Below are 18,823 nucleotides of genomic sequence, written 5' to 3'. Positions count from 1 at the left end.
CAGGACTCTCATATCTGCGGTCTCTAGTCTTTGGTCAAGTGTTTTACTTCTGATCCAGCTCTCAGATCCATAAGGGTTTGAACACTGTCTTGTATACAGTATAATTTAGTGTTCCGACTAATTTCTCTCTTATTCCATATGAATTTATTCAATTGACTTCCCACCATACCAGCTTTGCTGATTCGGTTGTCTATTTCTATATTGAATTTACCATCTTCACAAAAAATCGTGCCTAAGTAGCTGAAATGTTTTACTTGTTCCACAGGTTCCCCGTTCACAACACAGTTGACATTTTCAGTGAATCTGCCTATTTTCATTCTCTTTGTCTTTTTATTGCTGACCTTCATACCATATCTATTACAACAATTATTCAATTTAGTCAGAGAATATTGCAGACTTGTAGCGGATTTATTTAGAAGTATAACATCATCCATATAAAGCAAAGAGCTGACATTAACATCTCCAATTTCGATATCATGTTTAATACCACTATCCTTCATAATGTGATCCATATAGATAATGAATAACAGAGGGGATAATGTACATCCCTGTCTCATACCAGATTTAACATTAAACCATCTTCCTGTACTTCCTTCAATTCTAACTGCTGACTTACAACTCAAATAAAGACTAAGTATTGCTTGATATAATGCCCCATTGACACCATATTACTGTAGCGTATTGAATAGCTTCTCTCTTGGCACCTTGTCATATGCCTTTTACAAATCGACAAAACTTAAATACAGATCTTTGTTATATTCCCATGCTTTTTCGATTATTTGTCGTAAAGTGAAGATCTGATCCTGACAGCCTCTATTTGGCCTGAATCCAGCTTGTTCTTCAGCAAGCTTTTCTTCCACAATTCTTCTCAATCGTTTCTCAAGTATACTTGCATAGATCTTGCCAGGAACACTTAGTAGGGAAATACCTCTGTAATTCTCACATTCAGTTTTAATTCCCTTTTTATATATGGGTACTATGAGAGCTCTACTCCAATCATCGGGAATTTGTCCCTCTGTCCAGGCTTTCTGAACTATGCAGTGCAGCCACTGTAAGACTTTTATACCACCATACTTCAGCATTTCTGGTCGAATATCATCTACTCCTGCTGCCATTCCACATTTTAAGCCTTTGATGGTTTTTTCTACTTCAAGTATGGATATGTATTCCTGAGTGCATGCCTGGTCAGTGTTTTTTACCACTGTGCTATCATCATGGCTTGTTTCATTTAGCAGTTTTTCATAGTAATTACTCCATACTTCAAGGATATCTTTTTCTTCCATTTTTATGTCACCTTTATCATCTCTAACTCCTTTTACAACATTCTTTCCTCCATTCCTAAGCTTCTTCAACAACCTCCAAAATATTTTGCCACCTTCTCGATATTTATTTTTATATTCTTGCCAAAGTCATCCCATGACTTCTGTTTAGCTAGTTTTACACAGTGTTTAGCATTCTTGCATTTGTCTCTGTATTCTCAAGAGCACAAGCTGACTTATTTGCCAGGAACTTTTGATAGGCTTTCTTCTTTTCCTTCACTGCTTCTTTAACTTCCTGTGTCCACCATGGAGTTGTAATTTTTCTATCCATGCAGACAACTTCACCACATGCCTCTCTAGCTGAATCAATTGGGACTTTCTTCAAGGCTTGCATTTTTTCTTCAATAATCTTTGTGTATTTTAGTCTACAGTTCACATCTGAGAGCTGCTCAACTTTTATTCGCTTTAAAACTTTCTTACATGTTATTCTTTTCAATATGAAATTCAATTTTATTCTGCTCAAGACTAAATAGTGATCACTTCCAATTTCAAATCCTCTGTACACTCTGGTGTCCTGCACCAGGGAGAAAACATCACTATCAACAATAACATAGTCAATGAGACTTTTCTTATTCCTTGCCTCTCCTCTCCATGTGAATTTGTGCACAATTTTATGTTGGAACATGGTGTTAATAATAACCAGTCCATGTCCTGAGCAGAAATCCAACAGATATTTGCCATTATTATTAGCTTTGCTCTTTTCTCCAAATTTTCCCAAAATATTTTTGTATGTCTGACAATCATTTCCTACTCTGCTATTTAGATTCTCAACAAGGACCGACTTTTCCATTTTCATTGTGTCAGCTGCTTTTTCTAAAGCATCAAAAAATTCCTCCCCTCCACTTCTACCTTAGTAGAACCTTCTGTGGGACCATAGGCACAAATAAGTCTCACTGTCCAGTTCTCCATTCTCATATTTGCCCACATTACTCTACTTGAGACTGCTTGCCATTCAAGAAGATTAGCCTCTTATTTTGTGTTGAATACTATGGCTACTCCTTCTTTTCCTTGATTGTCATTTCCTGAATATGACATTTTGTATTTATTGCTCAGAAAGATCTCGCCAGTTTTTGTCTTTTTTGTTTCAGTCACCCCTATTATGTCGATCTGATACTTATCTAATTCCTCAGCTAGCTCCATTTCTTTGCCATTCAGGCTTCTTATATGGATAGTACCGATCATTAACTCTGGTGATGTTGAGTTGGGGTGTGTTTCGCGATTTGTTCCAGTAGCTGACTTTTCGCTGTTCGCCCTGGTTCCCTGGCGAAAACAACGGGGGCCTTGTTTAACAGGGCAATGCCCCAGCTGGCATGAAATTTTGTTATGTTGTACCATCATTTTTCATTTTGGTTTAACCAATAAGAATACAATTTGATCAGCTAAATCCCAAATTGCCAGGCTATCCAGGTCAGAAGACCTGGTCGGTTCTCCACATTCCTTTAAAGGCTATGTGGAGGTCTCTTCTCAGTTATACAGCTTAATTGAATTATCAGGGTTATTTAAATTAAATTCAATTCAATTAAAGATGCCAAGAAATTCTTTAATTTATAGTATAACCAAGTGGAAAAACTTTCAAGATTATCTCTAATCCAGAGTATTTTAGTAATAAGCCATGACATCTTTTGGCTACTTGTATGTGAAAATATGACTTCTGTATTACTTCTACCTTGGTATTACCTCTGGATCATTCTGATGAGATCTCAATAAAGGCTAAAACCAGTCTGCAAAGTGGCATTTAAACCAGAAATCTTTTTTCTTTAAAACCCTCAGAATCTTTGTCATCGTCTTTCGAATCATACATATCCTTAAGGATATATATACCATTATACATATCCTTAAGGATATATGCTTTGCATTGTGGGATACTAAGGCAAGTGATGTGAAGTCATTAAACCTCTATATACAAGTTGCCCAGTTGTGAAGTTACTTCATGCACATACTTTGTTTACACTTGGATAAAGGATTATACCAAGAATATAATTTCTTGGCATCTTTAATATACAGTATAACCAAGTGGAAAAACTTTCAACATAGAAGAGCATATCTCCACACTAAAGCATGTCTGGAATAGAATTTGGCCTACATTGAACAATGCTTGATTCGAAAGATGATGACAAAGATTCTGAGCGTTTTAAAGAAAAAAGATTTCTGGTTTAAATGATGAAAACAAAAACAACAACAAAAAAAAAATTACTTGCTTACGTTTAGATAAGTATTCTGGAGATAAGAGAGGCACTGTGATCTGAGAGTGCTGCCCATGAAATAGACAACTATATACAAATTGATGAAATTGATAATGCGCAAACTGATGAATAAAGAATTAATTGGAATAACACTAATTCACTACCAGAAAGCCCAAAAGAAGGGGATAGCAAAGGCAATGAGAATAAAGACGCTGAAGACAAGGTTTAACTTGGGAAACAATGCAAAACCATTTAGAAAAATTCATGTCTCTAGTCCTCAAGAGTCAATGACTCTACAAAAATTTTATTTTATCCAAAAAAAAAAAAAGATAACGGAAGAAGCAATTAACCCTTCTGGAACTTTTTCCCTAAATCAATCAAACTATTGAAGGTTTTTACCAGCAAGACTTGGGGTCTCTTAACTCTGTGGCATTTTTTTTTTTTTTTAAATAATGTTAGAATTATTATTCTGGTCAAATGTTTATAATGCTTATTTAGTTCTTTACAACTGATGAACAAGAAATAATTTTGTTCTTTTGAGTTGCTAATTTCACAATATTTATATACTTTATATTTTTTTTTTAATACAAGCATTGTGAATTTAGTTTTAAAATAGGAAAAATGTTAATAATAAAGGCAAGAGATTATGTAGTTTTGACTTATTAATATAATCAACATTAAAAAAAATTCATGGAACTTTTTCCAAGCACTCAGTCCTCCAATAAACAGCGTAGTGGCCTCACACTGGGCGAGGAAATAACAGCTTTGCCTGCAGAGTTGTTATCCACTAGGCCAACTAATTTTGTAAAGGAAGAGAATGTAGCAAAAACATTGTGCTTTCATTATTATAGTTCAGCATTTCCAGAAATTCAGCAATTCCTCCCCTCCCTCACACATTAATTCTTTAGAAGCTAGCAGATGAGTATAATGAAATTTTTATAGCAGACCAAATGCAATCTGCTAACTATACTTTTCTTTCTACTGGTACAGTACAGTGGTAGGGGAGTTAGAATTCTCCATTTGAATGAAAGGAAGTCAGTAATAAAAGAGTTCAGAAAACAACAGCTTTCTGTTAAAAACAGACCAAATATAACAAGGGAAGCTACCATTTTATGTTTCTGGTTTGCTGTGTTTAACTCTTTCTAACTGCTTCAGGAATGTAATTGCAATCTTCTTTTGTTTGCTCATGAGAAAACCATTATGCCAAAAATGTTTAATTTTTTTTTCTTTCAAATTGATGAAATCATCTAAAAGCTTCAGTAATTATACAAGGGATTACCAAAAAGTAAGGCAAGAGATTTTTTCTTAATAACGGTGAAAGGAAATGAGATAAAACATGCTGGACAGACAGACCCATTAATAACGTTCAAAAATGATGGTGTCTACCATGCGAGTCTGATCCAAAAAATGTCCGTGAAGCCATTTGTTTTTTTGCAAGTAAAATTAACAAAATTCCTAAAGGAAATATGACCTTACAACCAGTTTGTAACTGGTTGTAAGGTCATATTTCCTTTAATTGAAATAAGAAATTGCCATCTCTTATCTACTCTACCAAAAACCAGCCACATCCCCTAGACCTCCCAGAAGTATACCAGGTCCCTTGCAGTTGTAAACTATTCTACTATGGCCAAATAGGCAGGACAGCCAATATCAGGATATCCAAACACAAGTACTACATCTACAGGAGTAGATGATATTCAACCAGAAATGCTGAGATATGGTGGTATAAAAGTCTTACAGTGGCTGCACTACATAGTTCAGAAGGCCTGGACAGAGGGACGAATTCCTGATGATTGGAGTAGAGCTCTAATAGTACCCATATATAAAAAGGGAAATAAAACTGAATGTAAGAATTACAGAGGTATTTCCCTACTGAGTGTTCCTGGAAAGATTTATGCAAGTTTACTTGAGAAACGGTTGAGAAGAACTGTAGAAGAAAAGTTCGGTGAAGAACAAGCTGGATTCAGGCCAAATAGAGGCTGTCAGGATCAGATCGTCACTTTACGACAAATAGTTGAGAAAGTATGGGAATATAACAAAGATCTGTATTTAAGTTTTGTCGATCTGGAAAAGGCATATGACAAGTTGCCAAGAGAGAAGCTATTCAATACGCCAGTTATATGGTGTCAATGGGGCATTATATCAAGCAATACTTAATCTTTATTTGAGTTGTAAATCAGCAGTTAGAATTGAAGGAAGTACAGGAAGATGGTTTAATGTTAATTCTGGTATGATACAAGGATGCATATTATTCCCTCTGTTATTCATTATCTATATGGATCACATTTTGAAGGATAGTGGTATTAAACATAATATCAGAATTGGAGATGTTAATGTCAGCTTTTTGCTTTAAGCAGACGATGTTATACTTCTAAATAAATCCGCTACATGTTTGCAATAGTCCCTGACTAAATTGAATAATGGTTGTAATAGATATGGTATGAAGGTCAGCCATAAAAAGACAAAGACAACGAAAATAGGCAGAATCACTGAAAATGTCAATTGTGTTGTGAATGGAGAACCTGTGGAACAAGTAAAACATTTCAGCTACTTAGGCACGATTTTTTGTGAAGATGGTAAATTCAATATAGAAATAGACAACAGAATCAGCAAAGCTGGTATGGTGGGAAGTCAATTGAATAAATTCATGTGGAATAAGAGAGAAATTAGTCGGAACACTAAATTATACTGTATACAAGACAGTGTTCAAACCAGTTTTAACTTATGGATCTGAGAGCTGGGTCAGAAGTAAAACACTTGACCAAAGACTAGAGACCACAGATATGAGAGTCCTGAGAAAGATTAGAGGCGTGAATAGATGGCATCAATGGCAATATCATATTAAAAATGAGGATATTAGGAAAGAACTTGACATTGTCAGCATCCAGGAATGCGTTAGCAGAGCTAATCTCAGGTGGTATGGTCACTTAAACAGAATGGGTGAAGAAAGATTAGCAAAACAAATGTTCTCTGCCAGGTTGGCAGCAAAACATCCCAGAGGAAGATTAAGATATAGGTGGATTGATATGGTACAAAGTACCTTAGACGATAGAAATATAAGATCTGATAATGTTGGAGTCTTGACAAGTAACAGACTGATTTGGAGGAAAATTGTAGATAGGAAGTTAGTAATGATGTAAATTTTTCATTTAGTGCTATCATATCTTATACAACCCTTGAGGATACATGTCAGGAATTTGATGATGAGTACTACATCCGATTCCCCCAATACAGCAACTCAGGACTTGCTGACAATGCTTTGGAAACCAACCATAGAATATGCTGGAAGGCCACTCTATTGCATCACAGCAAATAAAAGTATGAAAGACTATTCATCAAATCTGCCTCAGTTTTAAAAAAACCTTCCAAACCGCAACAAATTTCGGTGCATGAGACTGCTCCAAATGTAGAAGATTTGGCTCAGTCCTATGCAGAATACATTTTAAGAACATCAGCCCAATGGCCAAGAAAACCCAATTTTGCCCACTAGGGGGCACTGTTTAGGAGTCGAACTTCTGTTGCCTTTATTCAGCCTCATTTGCTCATGTTAGTGCCTACATGCACATATCGTTGTTTTTTTTGTGATCCCCGATGATGGCAATGTAACATTGCTGAAATATAGGAAAGTATTAATTAAAGTTATTTATAATTCATATTCTAGTATATGTTGTCATTTCCTGAAAAATTAAAAGCAAGTAAAAAGGAGATTCACCAAATGACATTCACTGTAAACCAAGTGCTGTGTAAGGTGAAAAGGTGGTGTTAATGAAGCAGTACTCTTGGTGCAATGAATTTAAAGTAGGCTGTGGTGACATTGAAGATCAACATCAAGTTTGTGCATTAAGGGCATCGTTCTTGAAAGGAATGAGACCGGCGAGTGATACTGCACGAAATTACACAAGTGGTGAACTTAGTTCACCGATTATGAAATTTTTCACGATGTCTTGGCTTTAAACATGCGCCTCTGACAATTGTCAGAGGAGCATAAGGCAATATGCATGGGGATGTGTTCAGAGAATCGACTGCAATATAGTGACAAATGCGAGGCTTTTTTCACTCACCTAGTCACAGGAGATGAAACATGAGTTCATCACTTTACCCCAGAGAGCAAACAAGACTTCATGACCTGGAAAAATCCACAATTTGCTATGCTTAAAAAATTCCAAACTGTTTCCACTGTCCGAAAAGTCATGGTCATAGTGCTCTGGGATCACAAAAGGTTCTGTTGGTGGATTTCTTGTCGAAGGGAGGAACAATCAATACAGAGCTTTACTGTGCAACATTGGACAAACTGATAGCTGACATTCGATGCAAACAACCTGAATTCTTGATAAGCGGCTTGACAAGTGATTTTGGTGCCCCCCCCTCCACACACACACACACACACACACACACACACACACACACACACACACACACACACACACACACACACACACACACACACACACAGCCCAGGCTTAGTGCCTTCAGACTTCCATTTGTTCAGCCACTCAGTTCATCAAGTGCAATGTTGGTTACTTGGTGTGGGAACAGTACTGGTATTTATAAACGGATCTATTGTTGGGACAAGTGCGTCAATAAATTTGGAGACTTTGTAGAGAAGTAGTGCATTTTCACATATTTATTGATGCATAATTTCAACTTGAAAAAAAAAAAAAACGTGTTACCTTACTTTTTGGAAACTTCTCATATTTATATGTGATTATATTTATATTTTAATTTAATAATAATGGGAAAAACATCCAATGGCTCCCAGAATGTTTTCCATCAATGCATTCCTTCAAGTTAACAATCCTTCAACTCACCAAACACAAAAATTGCTTGATCAATGCAATCGGATAAATAATAGATTACTGTATAAATTTTATATCAATTCCACAAATTAGAAGTTTCAGATCAGTGCTATGTATGGGTATCAAGTGAGTGCTAATTCTAAGATGAAGAGCAATAATCAAGATCGCTTTATGCAACTCTTAATGTTGTTTTTTTGCTCTGTATACTTTCATGTGCTTTGAGCAACAGATTAATTCTTAAAATGCAATTACAAATCACTGTTTCTGAGCTAGCAGCAGCAGATAACAATGAACACAAGTTATATCAATGACTTGATGCTGCATCAGCAGTCAAAACAATGCCCTTTATTAACTGCTAAAAATTGAAGACAAATTTATTTGTATATTTGCATATACAAATAAAAATGATAATATTTATATCAATTTTAAAAAATATATACAAAATGATGCAATGTATGACAAAATATTTCTTAATTAACTAACACAATGCATGGCAATGAAATTAATACATTAAGAAATGTTCAAAGAATTATTAATGATAATTCTTATAAGCAAGGAACCTGAATATCATGAGATTTAACCTAAGTGACCAGATTTTTATATAAAATCTGGAAGGAACCATCTCATTCCAAATAGCAATATATTCACACTATTCTGGGTTCAGACCACTGAAATCGGGATGTTTACTGATAATCTAACAATTATCCAATCTAACTCAGGTACTCACAAGGTCACATAACATATTGGGGAATTACTTATATATTTTTATTGTAATCTGTTTCTAAGTTTAAAGCATTATTTCTCACCTTTGTGGCCCATATTTGTATATGTCCTACAGCATCAGCTATAAGAAGCTTATTGCCACTTACATCCCATTCAACATATGTGATTTCTTCTGCATGACTTAATACTCTATAAAAGATTTATGCAGTTTTAATGTACTGAATTATGCAATATAAAATTCTTGCAATGTGTGAATTAAAGAAATAGCTTAGTAAAATAATACTTCAGACAGAAAAATTACTGATAAATTTATTTTTGAATTTATATTGCTCAACAATATTATATTTGAATAACATAAGTCAAAACTTAAAACATTATTTTATTTTATTTTTCTTTATAATTTCTGCAATATACCATTTATCACTTTACAATCAGAAAAAGTTTGTGAAGGAATGATATGATCAAATTTATATAATAAAAATCTCATTTTTAATTTACCTTTATACACATAAATATCAATTTCATGTGTGTGAAATAATCAGCAATTTTCAAATATAACCATATGTGAAAATAATTTACATATGGGTTATAATAATGCAAGAATGCGAGGAGTGCTTAAGGGTCTAACTGTATAACTGAGAGGAGACCTCCACATAGCCTTTAAAGGAATGCAGAGAACTGACTAGGGCTTCTGACCTAATTTATTTCATATCTAAACACAAGTGGTACAGTAGTAAGTAAGTGGTACAACATTATTTACAACAAATTTGGATACATTACAAATGAGAACAGCTTAAATTTGGTAGGTGAATTATACAGGGAATAATAATTAAATATGAAAAAAAGGAAACTACAGATAACTTATATAGAATAAATACGGTCAGATGTTCCTCCAGCACAATCAACTGCTCTTTCTGTGCAGGATATAAGGTCCTCTTTTGTGCAGGGTGTGGAAGAAAGGGACAAGAAAGAAGGTGTTCCATGGCCTGGGTTGTCCTACACTCACAAAAATCTGGGCCAATGAGGGCTACCTCATTGGCCCAGATTTTTGTTTGCAGCGTCCTGTCATTCGAAGTCTGTTGAGGCTTTTCCAAGTATTCCAGACCAAGTGGAAGATGTTCGGCTGTTGGAATACTAGTATTATTTTCAGGATATAGTGCAAGCTTTGTTGAAGTCTTGTCTCTGGGAGGTTTTTAGGTGGTTTAACAGCTGCCAGGAAGCTATGTCGGGATCTTAGTCTTTGGGGCACTGCGGTCTAGCCAAATAGTGGATAGCGTTCATCATTCATTTGTCTGTTTCTTTCGTCAGCTGAGAATGCAGATCTTAGAATTGAAAGGGATGCAATACCAGCCAAAGTATACAGGTCTTTTAGTGGTGCTGATTTCAGACATCCTGTAATTAAGCAGCAGCGTTTATTCAGTGCTGGGTCAAGTTTTTCAGCATGGCAGAATCTGGACCATACTGGGCAGGCATATTCAGCAGAAGAACAGCAAAGGACCAAGGCAAAAGATCTCAGTGTGCTAGGGTCTGCACTCCATTTGGAGGAGGTAAGCTTTCTTAGTATACTGTTTCTTGCATTCACTTTTGCCTTTGTTTTTTTCTGTGTTTTATATGAGAGGGTGTGATTGAGAGTCACACCGAGGTAGATTGGGTTCCATGAATATTCTGTATTAGAGCCTTCCCAAGAAATCTGTAGCTTCCTGTTGACTTCCTTCGAAAAGGCCAGTCTGGGTTTTCAAGGGGTTTGGTTTTAGTTGATTGCTGCTATAATATGTAGTTAGACTATTTAAGGCAAGTGATAGAGTAGTTTCAATGGGCTTGAAATTTTTTGATTGAGTAGCATCAGGGGAGATCACTGACGTAAATGTTAAAAAGTAATGGTGATAACACACTTCCATGAGGAAGGCCATTTTTTTGGAGATGCCAGCGGCTCTTCCTAACCCCAGGTCCACGTAAAAGCATCTGTTTTCCAGGAGTGATTGGATCAGGAGGAGAAGGCGATAGTCTCTAGTTATTCTGTATATTTTATTTCTGAGTGTGAGATGGTTTATGGTATCATATGCTGCAGTTAGGTCTACAAAGACTGTTCCTGTGGCTAGTTTTTGTTCATAACCATTTTCTATATATTCAGTGAGGTTGAGAATTTGTGATGTGCAGGATTTGCCTGGGCTAAAACCAGCCTGCTCAGCAATAGGATGGGGTTCAATTCTGACCTAATGTACAATCTCACTGTCTCATGGTGCACCCTGTTGGGTATCTACCTAGATACTGAATGAAGGAAAATGTGCTAGCAATTTGGGATTTAGCCAAACAAATTGTATTCTTAGTGGCTTAAACCAAAATATAAAATGATGGTACAACATGACAGAATTTCATGCCAACTGGGATGTCACCCAGTTAAACAAGATCCCCGTTGTTTTCACCAGGAAACCAGGGAGAACAGTGAAAAGTCAGATGCTGGAACAAATCCTAAAACACGCCCTAACTCAACATCACCAGAGTTCAAGATCAGTACTGTCAATATAAGAAGCCTGAATGGCAAAGAAATTGAGCTAGTTGAGGAATTGGATAAGCACCAGATTGACATAATAGGGGTGACTGAAACAAAGAAGACAAAAACTGGTGAGATCTTTCTGAGCAAAAAATACAAAATATTATACTCAGGCGATGAAGATAAAGGAAAAGAAGGAGTAGCCATAGTATTCAACACTAAATATACGAGGCTAATCTTCTTGAATAGCAGGGTCTCAATTAGAGTGGTGTGGGCAAATATCAGAATGGGGAACTGGACAATGGGACTTATTTATGCCTATGGTCCCACAGAAGGTTCTACTAAGGTAGAAGTGAAGAAATTTTTTGAAGATTCAGAGAAAGTAACTGACACAAATAAAAAAGGAAAAGTTGATCCTTGTTGGAGATTTAAATAGTAGAGTAAGAAATGATTGTCAGACATACAAAAATATTTTGGGAAAATTTGGAGAAAAGAGCAAAGCTAATAATAATGGCAAACACCTATTCAATTTCTGCTCAGGACATAGACTGGTTATTACTAACACAATGTTCCGACATAAATATGTGCACAAAGTCACATGGAGAGATGAGGCAAGAAATAAGAAAAGTCTCACTGACTATGTTATTGTTGATAGCGATGTTTTCTCCCTGGTGCAGGACATCAGAGTGTACAGAGGATTTGAAATTGGAAGTGATCACCATTTAGTCTTGAGCAGGATAAAATTGAATTTCATATTGAAAAGAAGAACATGTAAGGAAGTTTTAAAGCAAATAAAAGTTGAGCATGTCATATTTGAATTGTAGACTAAAATACAGACATTATTCAAGAAAAAAAAATGAAAGAATTTGAGAACAAGTAACAAACCTTGGAGATTCAGTGGCAAGCTATGAAGAAAACACTGATTGATTCAGCCAGAGAAGCATGTGGTGAGGTTGTCTGCAAGGATAGAAAAATCAGAACTCCATGGTGGACACAAGAAGTTAAAGAGGTTGTGAAGGAAAAGAAGAAAGCATATCAAAAGATCATGGCAAATAAGTCAGCTTCTGCTGTTAGAGAATACAGAGACAAATGTAAGAAAGCTAAACTCTATGTAAAAACTAGCTAAGCAAGTCATGGGAAGACTTTGATAAGAACATAGAAAATAAATATCAAGAAGGGTGGCAAGATATTCTGGAGGTTGTTGAAGAAGTTCAGAAATGGAGGAAAGCATGCAGTAAAATGAATTAGAGATGATATAGGTGACATGAAAACTGGAGAAAAAAGATATCTTTGAAGTATGGAGTAATTACTTCGAAAAATTGCTAAAGGAAACAAACAGTGATAGTACAATGGTAAAAAACATTCAACAGGCATGTAGTCAGGAATACATATCCATACTTGAAGTAGAAAAAGCCATCAAAGGCTTAAAATGTGGAAAGGCAGCAGGAGTAGATGATATTCGAGCAGAAATGCTGATGGTGGTATAAAAGTCTTACAGTGGCTGCACTGCATAGTTTAGAAAGCCTGGAGAGAGGGATGAATTACCGATGATTGGAGTGAAGCTCTCATAGTTCTCTTTCATGCAAGATGAAAAATTCGTGTTTCTAGGAGAGAAAAATCCTGCTACCTCCGTATGAGGTCAGCTAACTCACCATCAATTGAAAAGCCCACATAAGATTTCTCTTGTCATGATGAGAAGTGAACTCAATCCTTTCCCAACTGAAGGGTACAATGTATCGTTATTCTTCCAATTGTGCTACAGAGACAATAGCGTTTATAAAATTTAATTTAGTATGCTTCGGCGAATTTCAAACCAAATATTCGGTGCTTCGGCCAAATCACACTTTGATGTATACCTAGTATTATGTGCCTCTAATAAATGTATTAAAACTCAGATCAAAACATGTTTATAATGGTGTTTTTAGAAATAAATTTAATAACTCAGATGTAAAATAAACATACTTATATATATCCCATGGCATATTCAAATCGGCAACATAAACATGATTCTTTGATAATTTGGTGCTAATATCTTGCAGATCAGTAGTTGAAGTAAATGCAACTGTGTTACGACTAGACACTGATAATACGGTATTGCCTTCTGTCATCCTGAAAGAATTTAAGAAATTTATAAAAAATTCCTGAGGAATTACATTGAATAATTTGTTTAATTCATAATTAATGCATATAATGTCAGCATATAAAAGAAAAAACATACGATGAAAATCAAAACACCAAAGTGAATAGTCATTTTTCTAATTAGTCACTATTCATTTTTCTAAACAAAAAAACAAAAAAAAATTCAACTACATTTTTAACAATGAATGAATACAAAGGTACTGCATTTGAGCTACTTATAATTTTTAGTGACAAGGCAAAATTACAATATGAAAATGATGAAGTTAATTTGGTGGTATGGTGACCTGTCTGGAAAGGTGTGGGATTCAGTAAAATTCTATGGAAGTATTACAGGTGAATCTCCATGGAGTCCAAAGACATTGCATTAACCCACATTAACTATTATTCACACAGTGTGTTTCTCCCCTTAAATTCATTCACTGAAAAGCACTAACAAATAACTCTTTCAGCTGTCTTTCCACTCACCACTCTACAAGTAAAAAAAAAGCCTAATCCTCATACCCTACCCTTGTTAACACAACTTTAAGGGATGTGATCTGTCATGCAATGGAAAATTTCTTTGGTATTACGTTCTAAAACTCCTTTAGTAACTTAAAATACAATTTTATCATATCCCTCATTTTCACCTATTAATTAAACTCTCCAATCTACAAGCCTTGAACTAATCCTCATAGAGCACTACATAAATAAATCAATTTTGGTAATTCATCTGAAATCCTCTTCAACATTTTCACATATTTAAGAACTCAAATGACCATATCTGGGCTTAGTACTCCAAGTATAGCCATATCAAAGTCTTATAGAGAAGAATAATACTTGCTTATCTTTTGTCAGTACATCCTTCAACATCCAAGTGATCTTTTGTTATTTTGACTATTCTCTTTTGTAAAATAGGCATGTGAAGCAAAACAATAGTGAATGCTTCACAAAAATACCAAGATCAAATTAGCAACTTAGTTAAAAGGACACTTTTTGAAGAAAGTGCTTGACAGGAGACTTCAAAAAGTAAAGATAAAACACAGTAGAGAGTTTGGTATGGGTACAGTCCCAGAAGAGTGGCAAGAAGAGAAAAATAGCGGTGGCAAACTCTAGGCTAGATTCAGAATCAGGTGGTGAAGATGTTGGAGAAGCTGGTCAGAGATAAAATACAAAATTGGGTTAGTGAGAATAGGAATCTTTTCAAAAAATAGCATGGGTTTGTGCTGGACAGAGAAGGTTCTTACACAGTGATTTTTCTAGCTTTTCCAGACATTTGATAGAATACGGAAGAGCAAAACACACAAACTGCTATTGAATTTGAGAGGGATACAGATAGTAGAAGAGCCTAAGTATTACAGATATAGTTGGTTGATAGAAGCTAGAAAGGTGTACCACAAGGTTCTGTGCTGGAGTCACTATTGTTTAACTTATAAATTGATGATATCACTGAAGGGGGCTGAGAGGGGAGGGACATTCAACTGTTCACAGATGGCTAAATTGGAAAGGGTAACAGCATAAGTTTTGATGCACTTTTGTTGCAAGAAGATTTGAATAAATTCTACTTCTGAGCAGATGAATGGAATGAAGTTTCACTTCAGGAAGTGGAGAGCATCTCTCATTTTTCACTCCTCTATTCATCAGCTCCCACTCCCAAAATCCATTTTTAGAGATGGAAATGGAGGTGTTGGTGGATAGTGAGTTGAGAACCTTTACTTTATAACCTCTGCAAGCAACCAAGAAGAACTGCTATCTCCTGTGCAAGCACTCACTGAAGGCCCTGATTAAGATCATGCGAGTAGAAACCGAACCACAGGCGAGCATCCAATGGAATGCATTGATCAAGATCAGTGCACTATCACACTAAGATTAAATTAATGTAGAAGGGAGAAAGGTGTCATATGATTAGAACACAAGGTTAGAAAAGCATATGCATATGATGTGTGTGTGTGTGTGTGTGTGCACGTGCACTGAGAGAGAGAGAGAGAGGGAGGGAGGGAATTATTACAGGACAAAATGCAGGAAAGGGATGTAGGGAGTTTGGTCTCTTACAGTAAGTTTTGCAAATCCTAGAAATAGTACTGTATATTTCAATGCCAAAGGAAATTTAAAAATTAATCCCTTTACTGGCTTTGATGTTTTTACACTTCAATAATTACATGGATGTGAAGTTATTATTATTATTATTATTAGTGACACCTCCAAGGAGTCCTAAGACTCATTGTGGGGGGACACCTATTGAACAACTCACCGTCTCCAACACTACACCGATCCTCTACTACCAAAGTGCCCATTGAAACTGAAGTAACATTTTGATACTATTTAAATACTGATGCAAAGCATAAATTAATTGATATATTTCATCCATATAGCTGCCTGGGTAGTTAATCATTACATAAGTTTGAGCAAATGGGAATGGATATGATGCTAGTGGTATGGATGAGGGAGGTGGGCTGATAGACAAACAGAGGGTTGTGTATGGAGGAGTGAAATCATGGCGAATGAGGGTGATTAGTGGAGTGCTCCAGGAGTCTGTACTAGGACCACTACTCTTTAATTTGTATATAAATGATATAGCAAAATGAGAACATAACCTGCTTTCGGCATTTTAATTCTAAAAGAAACAATACAGTGTGTAAATCTAGTCAGTATATATAAACATTCATAAAATTATTTTATATTTCTAATTATTTAAATTAATATGTTCGTTTATATTAGTCAACAAATAAAATACTTACCATTCAGCATTGAGGGATGAAAGTGGTACCGATCGCCTTTGAACAGAATAAATATGATCCATTTCATTACTCTCCAGATTAATCAAAATTAATTAGTAATAAATGATTCAAGTAGTATATTATCCATAACAGATTCACAAAAATATCAAAGTAACTATATTTTTATTATTTCACAGCACTAGAATTCCTAACTTTCTATTGATCAAATGCAAAAGTGAAAATACACATATGAAATATGCAAAAACTTCGAAAGTTCATTCTTAATCCAACAGAGGACTGTTTCATATAAACGCAGTTGAATTTTAGGTTATGCTGGGTTTCCTAGGCCACAGTAAACATACCATGAAAATTAATATTTCTTTTCTATATTTTTGAACTACAAATAACAGCGCTACTTATTACCAGTTTACCCTACAGATCAACGGCGGACAAAACGTGAGAAAATAGTTCTCTCTTTTTTATTTTTTTAAATTTTTTTAATATTCTTTTATTTTTTTATTTTTTAATATTAATAGAATGTACTTAGTTTTTACTAATCACATTTATTTGGAATATTTATTTTATAATGTAATTCAAAAGCATCCCCATATATTATGTGTGTGTGTGTGTGTGTGCCATAGTGTTAGGTGGCATATTGGCCCATGTATTACAAGAATGTGCAAGAGAATTAGCAGCTCCTCTCATCAAGGTGTTTAAGTTAAGCTTCAGTTCTGGTGAAGTTCAAAATAATAATAGCAAATTATAGGCCGATCGGTATATCAGGAGTGGTGGTTAAGGTTTTGGAGAAATTAATAAAAATTAGAATTCAGGACTGGGTGGATAAAGGAAATCCTTACTCGGCGATACTGCTGGACTTTGCAAAGGCATTTGACAGTTTAACTGGGCTAAGTGTAAGACGATGCATTTTGGGAGGATGAGATCACAAGCAGTGTACTATATTAATGGAACTAGGATTATTGTGAAGAGAACTTTAGAGGAGCAGTCGTGGGCGAGTGGTTAAGGCGACGGACTTGAAATTCATTGGGATTTCCCAGCTCAGGCTCGAATCCTGCCGACTGGGAATTACGTTTTCTTCTTTTTTTTGCCTGCCGGGTTGCACGAGTCGTTAGCGTATCCGCTCTCCAGCCAAAAGGTTGCGGGTTCGAATCCCGCCATGGACATGGATGTTTGTGATTGTCTGTGAAAACACTAGTGGTGGTAGTCGGCGGTAGATGGCGTTGGTGTTAGATGATGAAGGTTGGTGGAGTAGTGAGACGTGGAGTTGTAGAGTTGATGCCCTCCCTCGATGAGTCTTTGGACTCCCTGGAGGTGTGATATCATAATAATAATAGTAATAATAATATTGCAAAGGTTGCCAAAACATCGCATCAAATTACATGGTTGTTGAAGAACACACTGACAAGTAGGGATAGATGGGTTATTATCCCTCTTTATAAGGCTATGATTTGCCACATCTGATTACTGTGCACAGATTTGGTCACCTGCATTTCTTAGGGATCGGAAGGTAGTGGAGAGGATTCAAAAAAGAGTGACCAAGTTGGCGACAGGTCTGAGGAATGTTCCTTATGAGAATAGAGGCTGTGTGCATGTTGCAGAGTTTAGTTGACAGGCAGAGGAGAGGGGATATGATAGAAACTTGTAAGTTACTAAAGGGAACAGCCATACGTATGCACAAGTGCATGATGCTCTAGATTCCGCCTAAAAAAATTACAGCTAAATTAAACTTCCCAAGCTAACCTGGAAGGATCCTGCCCTCCTCTGGAAAAGTGTAGTTACGGCCCTACTAAAGGAAAACTATAAGAATGACACTGAAGAAAATTTTCAATACATGGGAGTAGGCGAAATTACAAGTGTGACAAGGGGTCACACTTGGAAGCTGTCTAAGAGTGTGGTTAATAAGTGTTTGAAGACTAGGTTCTTTTCTTGAAGAATGGATGGTGAATGAGTGGAATGGGTTGCCAGAGGTGGTTGTGTGTGCCCCAATAATGAATAAGTTTATGGAGATGTATGATAGGTATCATGTTAATGGATAACGTTGGTCTCCAGTGATGAGTCTTTTGACTCCATGAAGTACCAACAACAACAATAATAATAATAATAATAAACTCAAGAAAATCGACTGTAGTAACCACATATTTCATATAAAATATCTTATTAGGCACCAAGAGATTGCAGCACTTGTTTGCCAGCCTCTTCATCTGCGGCTGCTATAATTAGTGATAGACATGGGCCAGCTATCTCTGATTGGCTACCGGTGGAGATTGAACTGCCCACTCAGTCTCCAAAAGCTAGATAGGGTATAAAGGCCTCGCCTACTCCCTATAAAGGGAATAAAAGACGTTAGCTGATTTTTATAATAATAATAATAATAATATTTAGTCTTGAGGCCTGTGTTGCTCAGTGGAAGTGACGCTTGCGTCTTCTGCACTTGGCCGCCTGAAGTTAGACCCAGGTTCTA

The 18,823-nt window shown here is 35.9% G+C and overlaps 1 protein-coding gene across 3 annotated transcripts in view; it reads right to left on the bottom strand.

The window, feature by feature from the left end:
• The window catches only part of MED16 (mediator complex subunit 16), a 200,591-nt gene extending 183,848 nt beyond the window's left edge, over window positions 1-16,743 (bottom strand). For all 3 annotated transcript variants that reach the window (XM_090402741.1, XM_090402742.1, XM_090402743.1), the window contains exons 1-3: window positions 16,366-16,743; window positions 13,475-13,621; window positions 9,105-9,210 (exon numbers count right to left, since the gene is read on the bottom strand). In XM_090402741.1, coding sequence (XP_090258867.1) covers window positions 9,105-9,210; window positions 13,475-13,621; window positions 16,366-16,427 — 315 coding nt within the window. In that variant the 5' untranslated portion in view covers window positions 16,428-16,743. The remainder of the gene's footprint in view (window positions 1-9,104; window positions 9,211-13,474; window positions 13,622-16,365) is intronic.
• Between the last annotated feature and the right edge of the window lie 2,080 nt (window positions 16,744-18,823).

This window comes from Typopeltis vanoorti, chromosome 13 (assembly GCF_054136105.1).
Source record: "Typopeltis vanoorti isolate ZY-2024b chromosome 13, IOZ_Tvanoo_1.0, whole genome shotgun sequence".
In the NCBI taxonomy this organism is placed as follows: Eukaryota; Metazoa; Arthropoda; class Arachnida; order Uropygi; family Thelyphonidae; genus Typopeltis; species Typopeltis vanoorti.
The sequence above is the reverse complement of the archived record's forward strand: the minus strand, read 5'-3'. Positions and strand labels throughout refer to the sequence as shown.